We start from the raw sequence: 14,003 nt of genomic DNA on the forward strand, positions 1-14,003 counted from the left end.
TTGAATTGATCGAGAGTATCTGAACCGAAGCCCAACTAATCTATTCAGACGAACGGTATTGACGAATATTCCGATTCTATGTTTTTAATGAGATCTAAGCATGTCTTCATATTGTCTAACTAAAATATTCAACCTTGATCCTAGCAAAATATCATCATCATCACCACCCACCACAACAATAAGAATCCAAACCCGTTAATCAGGAAATTGAAATCCATCGCTGTTCGAGAAACATAGACATTTCTTGGCAAAACCTCTAAAGAAATCAAGAAACTCAACGTATTGGATCACGAACTAGGTCGAGGCTAGCTAGTTCGGTATAGCCTACACTTGCAACGAGAATTTAACGTGGAAAACATACGCATGCAAATCAATACTCAAGAAGAAGCTAACAAGAAAGCAAGACATCGTCTCGAGGTCAGATGCGCTTACGAGGATAGACAGTCGATGTGCATCTTGTGATGGAAATGAGCGTTGTGCAGATTCGCCATTTCCATGGGAGGGATGCAACGTGAATTCAAGCCTGAGAATTCTTGCTCGCTACTAGTAAAGATGGGGATGCTATGCTCAAAGCTACTGACTTTGGATTGTCTGTGTTCATAGAAGATGGTGTGATGTGTAATCATCAAATATTTGTCTTTGGTTTTGTTAAGATTCTAATGAATGCTTGGAGTTATGTCGTGGCTATAAGTTTATAGATATAGTCTATAACATATGAATCTGATCTCATTTAGTACATAGTGGTATGCTTCAAAACAGAGGCTTTGCAAGTTTTAGTATGGGTAATTAATTGTCGGCTTGATACACAGTTACATTGTCAAGTTATGCCATTTTAATTGATAATTTTGTGTGTTGTATGCTTACAGGAATATTGTAGGAAGTGCTTTCTATGTGGCTCCTGAAGTATTAAGACGAAGCTACAAGAAGGAGATCAGTATCTGGAGTGCAGGGATTATTCTATACATCTTGCTTTGTGGTGTACCTCCTTTTTGGTCAGGTAATATAAAGCTAACGTATTATTTGATTGTTTTATCCATTTAACTATGTAATTTATATGGTTTGTGAATCTGTAATAATGTAGTTGTAGTAAAGTTGTGTAATCAGCATGCTTTCTAATGTCTTCATAGAACATCCTTGGATCAGAGGGGGTGAACAAGCTTCAGACAATCCTATTGATAGTACTGCGTTATCTCTGATGAGGCAATTCCGAGCAATGAGCAAGCTGAAGAAGCTAGCTCTAAAGGTAAGAAAAACTACAAACTTCTCTTGTGGAAGTAAGAGTCAGCCATGAACGAGATTATTGACATTACGGGAGATGAAGCAAGGCATGAAAGAAGTTATAGCAAGTGGATACAGATTATGTTAGTTTTCAAACTATGCTTCCAGTCTATTGATTGATTAATCGAAAAGGAGGAACTAAATATTTCTGTAAAATCTTGTGTGTAGAAGTGTTGCAGAAACGGGTTTGATTTTGTTTTGTTAATCGATTTCAACAAAGATTATGATAGCAAATTGTTTGCTTGATATTTACGATATAAAAGGAATGCATCATTATTATGATTATGCACATACATGCATTACATATATATGCCGGCACATTTGTACTCAAACCCAACATAGCACAATGATAATCTTAATACAAATACAGCAAAAGATGCACATCAACTTGAAAGGAAGGTTTTCCAAAAAAGAAGTTATCAGTGAAAATGTGAGTTGTTTTTTTTTTTTCACAACTTCCATTAACACGAGGGAGCCAAGGTTTCCAGAGGATGTAGCCCGCATTCTGTAATCTCCCAATTGTTTTCCGTGTATTCGAACTCAAAGACTAACTCGGGAGCACTCACAGTTTCTTCAATTTTGAATACGAACAGATGCTCCCCTGAAGTTCGAGGCAATTTGACACGTCTTTGAGAAGAATAACCAGCTGGTTTAACACCATTGAGTTTGTCCTTGATGCAATAAGATATTTTAGCCAAGACCCAATCATCAGCAACAACGTCACCTTTATAAACTAGTAAGAGGCAAGCTTTAAATCTCAAGGATGTAGGAAAATACTGTGTATCTAATCCATTCCACGTCAATGACAGGGCACTCCCGGTGGCTCGGTACGTGAAATATGCAGGCACTGATTCTCCGGGAAAAACTGCCAGGTCTCTTGTCGATGTCTTGATGATAAGGTCTCTTGCTTCTTGATTCAGTTTAAAGCAGTTGATAAAGCTGAGCTCTTCTAACTTTGTCTTGTAGAAAGAGCAATCCAGTCTCTCGAGGGACTCACAACTGTCTGCGACTAGGGATTTTAAGGAGTCCGGAAGCTGTGGAAGAGAAACCAGCTTCGTGCACCCCTTGATTACAAGTCGACTTAGATGAGACATTTCCTTGATCCATGGAGCAATTTCTTGTATTCTTGTCTCGCTCAAGTATAACCAACGAAGACGAGGCCATGACATTATTGATCGAGGTAATTCTTCTATTGAAGTTCTAGTGAGCTCTAGAACGCTGATGTTTGTGGAAATCTCGGGAAAACTTTTCAATGACGAGCAGTCAGTGAGATCAACCTCATCAAGAGATTTCATGTTGATGTTGATCGGAAGGGCCTTTAGCTTTGAGCATCTTTTGAGATACAACTTCCTGAGATTATTCATATTCCCAATGGAAGAGGGGAGCATCACAAGACTTGAACATCCATTAAGATTCAACGTCTTCAGTCTGATTAAATCCCCAATGGAAGAGGGGAGCTCTACAAGACTTGAGCATCCATCAAGATCGAACTTTTGAAGCCTAGTCATATTCCCAATAGAAGAAGGTAGCTCCCGTAGACTTGAGCATCCATAAAGAGACAATACCTCGTCGTAACTTTCCATTTCGGAATATATAAGACAAGATAGAAGAAAAGAAGAGGGGAGCTTAGCTAGATGTGAGCAGCTCGTGAGATACAATTCCTCGAGAGTAGTGACATTTTCCATAGAAGAGGGGAGCTCAGTTAGACTTGAGCAACCAGAAAGATCCAAGCTTTGCAGATTAGTGGCAGTTGAGAGATCGGGAAGCTCCTTTAGATTTTTGGAGTTCGACAAATTCATCAATTTCAGATTTCTAATCGTCTGTAAAGGAAAAGAAGAAGAAAACCATCAATAAAAGAAGGTCCGCCAAGACAAATATAAAGATAATCGTTTCAGCTGACGTACATTTACAAAAAGACAAATAATAGATTCGAATAAAATAAGTAATACAAAGTACAAATATTATTTTTACTTACTTTATTTCCTTCCCACAATTTCTCAAGGAAGTTGCTTTTAGTCAAGATTATTTCCACCAGGAACTCCGGATTAAAATTAGAAGGCAGGCATGTCATCGGAAAAGAATCCCAATCCAAAATTCTTAGATTTGAGGGCAGACATGTCACGGGATCTATGCTGTGAGGATATGGCTTACTGTGATATTTCACTCTTAAGAATTGGACATTGGGCATTCTTTTAAAAACTCTGTCACTTATCTTCAACCCCGTCTCCAACAACTTTGAATCTATGCCTATAACATTTCGACTACCCTGCAAAAGAACCCAAAGATACATAAACAAATATGATTTTTTTCTAAAATTTTGTAGGGAGAAATGCAGTGAACGACTAATGTGACAACTTACTAGTGTACCATCACGTAGTACTTGGCATATATCTCCAGCATCAACCAAAAACTGGCGCTGCCCAGGTTCATGAATGGATTTTTTACGAACAATTTCTCTACCCAAAAGTGCTAGCAAATCATGCATCTGTATACGTCCCCACTCGAAGTATATGAAAGATTTCTCAGCTAAAACACGAAGACAACCTTTCACACCAACAAAATTCTTTTCAAGACACCTTTCCACAGTTTCCGGCAATTCGTCTTTGAGAAAGCATGCTAAGTGAAGAAATATAGCTTGATTGTCATCGCATAAGGCATCATAACTGAACTTTAAAGTACTTTCTATTTCTCCATCAAGTCTACTTCTTAACCTTGGTAGTTCCTCTTGCCACTCCTGCTTGGGCCTTCCTTTGAAATGAGATCCCATAACCCTCAGTCCCAAAGGGAGCTTACCAGCAAGTTTTGTAACCTCCCAGGCAAGTTCTTTGAAGCCATCAGGTGGATACTTTTGACCAAAAGCATACCTGCAGAAAATTTCAAGAGCCTCTTTGTCAGGTGGAAGCTCGACCAAAAAAAAAAAAAAAAAAAAAAAAAAAAAAAAAAAGGAAGCTCGACCTCGTAAATATATTTAACCTCATGAGCAGTCAAAAGCTTTTTATCTTGCGTTGTGATGACAATTATACTTCCAGGACCAAACCACTGAGCTTTTTCCGCCACGGCTTCTAGTTGCAACAAATGGTCCACGTCATCAAGAACCACAAGCACTTTCTTGCCTTTTAACCTGTCTTGCACAACTTCTAAACGATGAATCTTGATATCTTTTTGGTTGATTAGTTTGGACAGGAACTCTTCCTGTAATTGAATTTGTGCACTGTACGTATCGATATAAGGTCCCCGATAACGTCTTTTAATTTTCTCCATGAAGACACTAAACGGGAACTGATGAGAGTGTTGGTTAAATAGAACTCTGGCGATGGTGCTCTTACCAATTCCAGAAGGACCCCAAATCCCTTTCATCCTCACTTCATTGGTGCCTAGGAGCAACAACGGTTTCAGATTTATCATATGAGCTCTCATGCCAACAAAAACTTCGAAATCCCTTGATGGCACAAAATTAAAGAGCTCATTTGAAACGTCACTGGCAATTGTTTCGACCATGGATGCTTCATTATCCCTAACAAAGAGAAAGATGAATACATCAATTTAAAGTCATGAAAATTTACTAAACCCTTTAACAAAAGAAAAAGTCATGAAAATTACAATACATAATCAATAAAAAATATTTAAAACAGATAATTAAACTAAGATTTCAATAGGTGACCGCTTTTTAAAAAGAAAATGATGATGAATTTGTTACCAATTAAACTAAACTAAAGTAATTATACACACAAAATTAAAGCAATATCCTAGATTTTCTAGTATTAATTTAATTGATAAAATATTCTAAAAATAAATATTAAATCAAATATAATTAATTTTAATTTTAAAAATATATTTTTATATTATAAGTTACATCAATATATGTTTACTTGATAAAATAAAATATAAAATATTAATTAGCTAATATTTATATTATTTGATAATACTGTGAAACAGACTATGATTAATGTTTTTACATTATAGATTTTTTTTTTTTTTGACGACTTACATTATAGATTTATACAGGTTTATTCTATACAATGTATATCATTAGGGCCATTCATATAACAACTAAACAGAATACTGTTGTTCTCAACGCTTATACCAAAGTTGATTTATCAACTAATATATTCTCTTTTCTCACAACAAAATGTCATACCAAAGTTAACGAATATATGCGTTCTAATTATAAAAGAGAAAACCAAACGTATGATTGAACCTATTCAAGTATTCATGCATTTATGTCATAACTATGAGCCATACATATCATATTTTCAAAACAAACAAAAATCCTGTCACCTATACCATTTCATGTACTTATTTGAAATAGAGTTAATGTATTTTTTTAAACAGTCTAATATTTATAAGTCTTTCATGAGTATTATGTGTATTCATGAAAGTATTCATATACAACATCTCAAATATACTACTCCCTCCGTTTCAAAATGATTTATGTTTTAGAAAAAAAAATTATTTCTAAAAGATACATATTTATATTTTCAATTCATGTAATAATGATAAATTATATACTTCGAAGACATTAATTGTATTTACTGAATTTTGATTGGTTAAAAATTGTAAAAAATAATCAGTCATGAAAATTAATATATTTATTATCAAGAATTTACGTGCTTTCTTAATATATGTGAAAACTCTAAAATATACATTATTTTGAAACGGATGGAATAATTCTTAAGTTATATAATTTTAAAAAATATCATTTCATTTTCTCAATATAATACGATTTTGTAACATAATAATATACAACAAAACCAAAATAGTAATTCATTTCAAAGGTTGTTTATAACAAAAAGACGCCTTTCAAATCTAGTATTATTTATAAAGAGTATCAAATAAACATATAATATTATATTAAATAATATGTGAATAATTTATGTACTTGAAAACAGAGGAAGTGATCTATCACAGAGAATTAATTTAATATTTTTTTTCCAATTTTTTGGTTTTGATAAGTCTTTTTAAAATTAAAACGAGTTATCTGAATACAATAATAGTGTTTATGTCTAATAATCAATTAAAATATTGATTTATTTTTATATTATATCATAAAAATTTAGAAATGGCTTCAAATAGTCAAAATATACAACAAAACCAAGATTAAAAGGTATTTTTTAAAGGAATAAATGAAAATTATACCACTTTTTGTGAAATATATCTTCTTATTTTTTTTTCCAGAACTGTTTTTTTTTCAAATATTTTTTAGAAATGACATTTTTTAAAAAAATTAAAATTTTAGTTTCCTCAACGTGTATATGCATATTTAAGGAAAAAAAAATACTGAATAGCTATAAAATCTTCTTAGTATTTAGGAACATATTGATAAATATGTATAATATTTTAATAAAAATTTTAAAAAACTTTCATAGATGTATATCGAAAAATAAATTTTAAATGTATATTTAGAAAAACTTTGATATACTTATACACGAATACCTTACTGATTTTGAATTATATATGTATTAATAAGATATTTTTTTAATATGTATATTATCTTCCTAAAAGTTTACGAAACCTTTCCACAATAAGAAAGACCTTCCTAAATATTCATACAAGTTTAATTAAAAGTCTAATTACAAATTTTCAAAGGCATTCATGAATTTGAAGAAACATTTTACTACTTCAAAAATATATCATAGATATTTAGGAATATCTTACTAAACATTTTTTAAATAATCTTTTTCCTACAAATTTAAGGAAAAAACCTTATTTGGAAAATGTTCGAAAAGGTTCAAACAATTGTGAAAATAATATTTTTATTTTATTTTAATATGTATTATTTTATATATATTTATTAAACCAGTTAAATTAAATTATAATGAGGTTGTAATTTTTATTTATTGCTTTAAATAAACCTAATTTGGTCACTTTGATATTTGAGAGCTGTTCAATATAAAAATAAAAGAAAAAGGCTGTTTAGGAGGATTTTCTCTATAAATTTAACTTACCTGATAATTTTTTTAATATATGATAGTTTATATAAATTTCAGAAGAATTATTAAAACCTACACCAAATAATATATATAATTAAAATGACTTAATATACCAATTATTTTATAAATTATAAATTAAATTTAGGTACTTGTACATAAAATAACGCATATTTATATTATTTATAAATTAACAATAAATAATTTATCAAATTAAATTTATAAAAATATGAATATTTAAAATTAAATCAATAAATATTAAGTTAATAAAAGCAAATAATAATAAAAAAATTATTCTACTTAATTAAATACACGATCATGTTATAATTGATACTTTTGTGATATCAGTTTTTTTGCATGTTGTTTCAATTAGCATGAAAAGATATTTTTTAAATATAATATAAATAAGAGAACATACTAGCTCCTTTCTAATATAAAATATTACAATAATTTTTGGCTAATGTGAAATACATTTAAAATGTGAATTATTTCATTTCTATTTTAATTTATTAATGTAAATAAATTTAGAATTAATATGATACGAATTAAAAAAATTAAAAAAAAATAAATTTTACATATAAAAATATATAAAATATCATAAATAAATAAAATACATATAAGACTTACAATGTGTATTTTATCAATAATAAGATATTAGATTTTTAAAATTGTTATCTAACGAAATCAAATATAATATAATTTAAAATATAGTTTATATTTTATATTAAAAATTACTGTTCACAGTCTCAAACTATATATATATATATATATATATATATATATATATATATATATTCAGTTCCACAAGATAAAGATTATCTTCATTAACAAATATAAAATAAGAAAAACAATACTTTTCCAGCTAAAGTAAGGGTTTTTGCCAAAACGAACCCACAATTTGATTTTAACCCCAAACATATACTCAAACTTGAATCAAATGCAAAATTAACTTAAAAGCCTTGTGAAATTACAGCCCAAATTTTTGTGAACAAACAAAAAAATAGAAGCTATTTTTACGAATATAGCCCTAATAAGTCGTCTGAGTCGTCCGAGATGTTGGAAGTCGTCTGGACAATTTCAAAGTAAGTCTTCTGGTATAGCTGATCTTAAAAATAATTTATAAAATATTTAAAAAAATATTTTGATAAGCGAAAAATTAAAATCATGTAATTATAAACAGTTTTAAGTGATATAAATTAAAATATAACAAAATTGAATTGTTTTCAACATAGATGAGTGTAGGTAGTGAATCATGGTATTCTTTGGTCTAGGGTTTGGGAAAATATGTTATAGTATTGTATGTATTCTTAGAGTTAGATTTTGGAAAGCTTGAATGTTTTTTTGAAAAATTAATTTTTTACCTATACGTGTTTTTTTTTTTGTGTATAGTAAACACTTTTGAAGTTTAATTTGATTTTATGAAGTGTTTAGTTAGTTAATTAAGTTTAGGGGTTATGTTTAAGGTTTAGACGACTTACATTTCAGTCGTCTTGTGAAGAAATTAAAACATGTAAGTCGTCCAAATATTCACGCCTAAATTTTTTTTTTAAAATTATTTTCCCGCTTAAATAATTTAAACCAGACGACTTAGGAAGTCTTCTATTTTAGTTTCTCGCTAAAAAGATTTTAATTTCCCGCAAAAATATTAAACTCTTTTGGGCGACTTACGAGTAAGTTGTCTGAATCAAAAATATTTAACCTAATTGGATTTTTTTGTCTCCCTATATAAAGAAAAATTTACACATTATCTATCTTCCTCTCAAATGGCTGCAACAAAAATGTAATGTTCATCATTCTATAACTCTTCAACCTCTCTCTAATCTCTTTGACTTGAAAACACCAAACTTTATATGAATTTTTCAGTTTTGTCTCATGTAATTCTTACTAATCTATCTCTTTTACAGGTTTTTAATCAGATGGTACTCATCTTCCACTAATTTAAAGGTAGATCTATTAATTTTAGATATGTATTTTTGTGTGTTCTATCAAGGTAGATTTATCTAATATTTCACTCATTTTCTCTGTTTTTAAGTCATTTGAACGTTTTTGGATATGCATGTTTTTCAGATCTGGATTTGATAAGCAGGTTTTTCAGATTTGGAGGACTTCTGAGACGACTTACATGTTAGTCGTATAAAATATAATGCACTAGACGACTTCTAGGAAGTCTTCCAGACGACTTCCAGGAAGTCTTCCAAACGACTTCCAGGAAGTCTTCCAGACGACTTCCAGGAAGTCTTCGAGACGACTTCCAGGAAGTCTTCCAGACGACTTCTAGAAAGTCTTCCAGACGACTTCCTGGAAGTCTTCTGACGAAGTCTCTCTTTCATAATTGATTTGAACGTTTTGGTAAGTTTTTATATCTGATTTTTCTTCATTTGGTAACTTCTTGTTGTATTAAGTTCTTACTTTTTTCCCAAACTAAAACTCTCCAAACCCACTCTAATCTCTTTTGACTTGAAAATACCAAATTTGTATGAATTTTTCAGTTTTGTCTCATGTCTTTCTTACTAATCTATCTTTTTGTAGGTTTTTAATCAGATGGTACTCATCTTTCACTCATTTAAAGGTAGATCTATTAATTTTAGATATGTATTTTTGTGTGTTCTATAAAGATAGATTTATCTAATCTTTCACTTATTTTTTCTGCTTTAAGCCGTTTAAATGTTTTTGGATATGCAGGTTTTTCAGATCTAGATTTGATATGGAGGTTTTTCAGATCTGGAAGACTTCTGGGACGACTTACCTGTTAGTCGTCTAAAATATAATGCACTAGACTGTTTGGGTCGAAAACGGTTACGACAAAGTTAACGTCCAAATCTCCGGAAAAATCATGCTCGATCAAGAGAACGTCACAACATATCTTCTCGAGATGAAGTTTTATTCGAATTCTATTTAGATCAAACATAAGCCGTCGGAAACGTACCCAAACCAGTTACGGATAGGTTTGAGTATAACAATCGGAACACAGACAAACCAAGCTCGGTCATTACGCGACTACCGCACATGCACGATATCCGATCACTACGTCGCGACCGAGCTCGAGCCAAGCTCGGCGCTACGTAGCGACCGAGCGTCCGTCTCGCTCGGTCGCTATGTAGCGACCGAGCCCGGCAAAGCTCGTCGATACGACACTAGTCCATGCATTCTCGTCTATCCTTCGATGCTATCTCCCGAAGACCGTAGCGAACTCATTTCTTGTATTCCGCCATTGTAAGTAATCAATCAAACTTTGCGGTAAAAGCCGCGGAAAGTTTGTTCTTTGTCGAAAGAAGTCGTAATAAACGTTTCGAGTTGGAAGATGGCCCAAAAGGACCTAAGACACGACTCGAGGTCCAACTTACGATTTCTTAACCAAAAGCCCGTAAACCGTAGGACGGTTTACGCTTGGTGCGCAAGGAAATATAAATATTAAGTTTCCGCGGATAAATACAAAATTTTGAAAATAATTACGAAAATCGGAAAAAATGGAATATCTCCATTTTTATGCTATGACGGTTTAAGGGCCGAAGAGTAAAAGCGTAAACCGACCTAGGAGCGACTATATAAGGAGTCCTAGGCGAGAGGCATAAAGAGAGAACTTTTTCAGAGCAAACTTAGCACTTAGAGCGATTTAGACATTTTTCCGTTTTTGTTATTCGAGCTACGACTCAATTAGGTTTTTGCCGTCTTAGGGTTTTAGAACTAGGAATCTCGCCGACAGCTCTCGTAGCCCAGGCTTATACCTTGTTGTAACGCTCAAACGCAGATTCAGAATAAGATCTACTTTGCTCTCTTTTGGATTTCTTATTTTTCTCGTCTTTATTTCGTATTCTGATTGCTCAGCGTGTGGTATTAACAGATCTCTGGGACTTCTGGGAAATTACGGTTTTCCTAGTTTCCTTATTTAAATGGAAATCGACAGTGCGAATTTCGGTTCTCACATAGACGACTTCCACGAAGTTTTCCAGACTACTTCCATTTCAGTCGTCTGGAGTTCTTGAAAGTCGTCTGGATTTCTTAGAAGTCGTCTGGACTTCCTGGAAGTCTTCTGACAAAGTCTTCTTCCATATCAAATGGAGTCCAAGCTTGTCTTTGTAGATGAATAATCTATAATAGTATTGTTTGTGGTCTGTTTTGTGAATTGCATGTCTACTCTTTTAGTTGTAAATTTTTTGTAAAATCAGTAATAATGTTTCCCAAGATGTAACACATATGCTACAATGTGTTTACACATTTACAAATCAATGAAATTATAGACTTCAATAGCCTTTTTCTTATCTTTTGATCTCTCATATGCAATAATAAACTCCAATAGCTTTTTTCTCATCATAATAAACAAGAATGTTGGTAGTTTCATATTGATACAACATTTTAAGAAGAATTTTAACCCTTCTTCTAACTCATAACAATAATCATCATTAGTGTCTATAACAATAATACTTAAGAGATGGAAACAAACTATAGTAACTAGTCAAGGAATATCATATTTTTTATTTGAAAAACTTAGTCAAATTTAGTAAAACTAAAGAAGAGAACATATTTTGTAAATATGAGTTTTACTTATCTTGAAGTTACTTATCATTCTTAAAAATACAAGTTATTCTAAAACTAGCGTAGAAGACATAAAAACTAGCGGAGAAGACTTCCACGTGAATGTTGGTAAACTCATAAATATCACCAATTAAGTTATAAATTTCATTCAGTAGTCGAAATATTCATTAATAAACATGAATTAACAAGAAAATGTTGAAAAGTCTTTATATTTTTAGAGAAAATGCAAGTTTATTAAACATTGAAGCAGACGACATCCACGTAGGTTATCTAGTAGATTTCCAGAGAAGTCGTCCATTTAGGTCGACGCAGACGACTTCAATCTAAGTATTCCAGACGACTAAAATATAAGTCGTCTGGTCAACGCAGAGGTTATTTTTGCAATTGACTTTGAAATCGTTTATTTGAGACGGCTGAAAAATAAGTCGTCTACTTTTTTTTGGTTAAAAATAAAACTCCAAAAAAGCTAGACGACTTACATTTCATTCGTCATTGGTTAGTTTTGCATTTGACTGGATTATTTCAGAAGTTTGACTTTCCTGGACGACTTACATTTCAGCCATCTCGTGAAAATTAAAATATCAATATTTTTTTAAAACTAGACGAGTTACAATTAAGTCGTCATATGTTAGTTTTGCAGTTGAAAAAAAAACTTCAATATTTACGAGGTTTGACCAGAATCTCGGAATAAAATCATGGACGACTTACATGTAAGTCGTCGGGCGGATGACTGAATTGTAAGTCGTCTGGGTATAATTAAATATTGAATTTTTTTTCCATTGCAAAACTAACCTATAACTACTTTATTGTAAGTCATTTAGTGTTAATAAAATATTGATATTTCAATTTTTACCAGACGACTGAAATGTAAATTGTCCGGGAAAGTCAAACTTCTGAAATAATCCAGTCAAATGCAAAACTAACCTATGACCACTGAAATGTAAATCGTCTAGGTTCTTTGGAGATTTTTTTGTAACCAAACAAAATCAGACGACTTAACTTTTAGTCGTCTCAGAAAACAGATTTCAAACTCAATTGCAAAAATAACATCTGCGTTGACCAGACGAATTCCAGGTAAGTCGTCTACTGCCAGACGACTTCCCATGTAAGTCGTCTGACGAACATATCTGGAAAAAAATCGATTTCATACCTTAAATTGGTGAAATAACTTCCTTAGTACACATAAGGCTTTTCCAAGCACACAGAATCTCAAATGAAAGTGACCCACCTAGAATCGTTAGTTTCTATGACTCTATGAACCATAAAAAATGTAAAATCAAAATCCTGGGTTTTTTAGCTCAATGTGGAGAAAAAGTGAGAGATATGTTATGTTTAGTTCATAAGAATGGAAAAAGAAGAAGGGTAACTCGAATTTGGGAGCATTAAGAGCTTCAAATTGGTTATTCATGGTGGTAAGAGTATTGATAACAATGGCAATCTTGTAATTACTTGAAGATGATGAGGGTGAGAGAGTAAAAATATCATTTTCGAAAAGAAAAAAAATTGATGGCATTTTCGTGAATCATATGAAGTCGTGGAGTGAATAGGGCAAAACCAATTTTCAAAAAAAAAAATGTTAGTTTTGTGTTTGACTTTAAGTTGTAGGTCAATTCTGCAAAAAGTCCTTACAGTAAATCAGAAATTGTATTGTGGTAAGTTATTTTCATATAAATTTTCAACATAGAGCAGAAAATGATTTTTTCTCATAATTTAAAATTTGAATGTATTTAATAAAATTAATTAAAATAAAATACATAAAAAATTTAAACATAACTATAAAAGACATTAAAATATAATTTTTATAAAAATTAATCGTGCATTTGAAAGTAAGAATCTAGTAATATATTTTTAGAAACAGTCTGGATCAAATTTAGAGTCACTAATATATTAAAGTAAAATATTTTTTTTATACAAATTTAGTTCGTATTATTCACAAACTCTAACCTGACATAAATATAGACAAATCCTTCCATTTATATTGAAATTACGTTTCATCTTTTTCAAAACTAAATATATTCGACATTTCAAGTAAAGTTTCATTTTTACTACTAATTTTGAAATAAAAAAGTAAGAATATTTAGCTGTTGTAAATTTAAAAATAGTACTTAGAATCATTATTAATCATTAAATTTTTTAATATTTGCCTTAAAATAAATTTATATAAAACAGGTCAAAATTATTCTTAAATGAAAATTTCAGGTCATTTAAATGAATTATATAAATTTTAAAAATAAATAAATTATATTCAAGATTTACGATGCTAAT

The 14,003-nt window shown here is 31.1% G+C and overlaps 2 protein-coding genes across 4 annotated transcripts in view; one reads left to right on the forward strand and one right to left on the reverse strand.

Annotated features, from left to right (window-relative positions):
* Positions 1-14,003, forward strand: part of LOC103861069 (potassium transporter 9) — a 645,946-nt gene that overhangs the window by 575,859 nt on the left and 56,084 nt on the right. The window lies entirely within an intron of this gene.
* Positions 1,503-14,003, reverse strand: part of LOC103861267 (probable disease resistance protein RPP1) — a 30,674-nt gene continuing 18,173 nt past the window's right edge. For 2 of the 3 annotated variants that reach the window (XM_033286832.1, XM_009138981.3), the window contains exons 2-5: positions 4,234-4,792; positions 3,638-4,186; positions 3,254-3,544; positions 1,503-3,098 (exon numbers count right to left, since the gene is read on the reverse strand). In XM_033286832.1, the coding sequence (XP_033142723.1) occupies positions 1,740-3,098; positions 3,254-3,544; positions 3,638-4,186; positions 4,234-4,792 (2,758 nt within the window). In that variant the 3' untranslated portion in view covers positions 1,503-1,739. The remainder of the gene's footprint in view (positions 3,099-3,253; positions 3,545-3,637; positions 4,187-4,233; positions 4,793-14,003) is intronic. The other variant, XM_033286831.1, reaches the window with a different exon arrangement.

This window comes from Brassica rapa, chromosome A03 (assembly GCF_000309985.2).
Source record: "Brassica rapa cultivar Chiifu-401-42 chromosome A03, CAAS_Brap_v3.01, whole genome shotgun sequence".
NCBI lineage: Eukaryota > Viridiplantae > Streptophyta > Magnoliopsida > Brassicales > Brassicaceae > Brassica > Brassica rapa.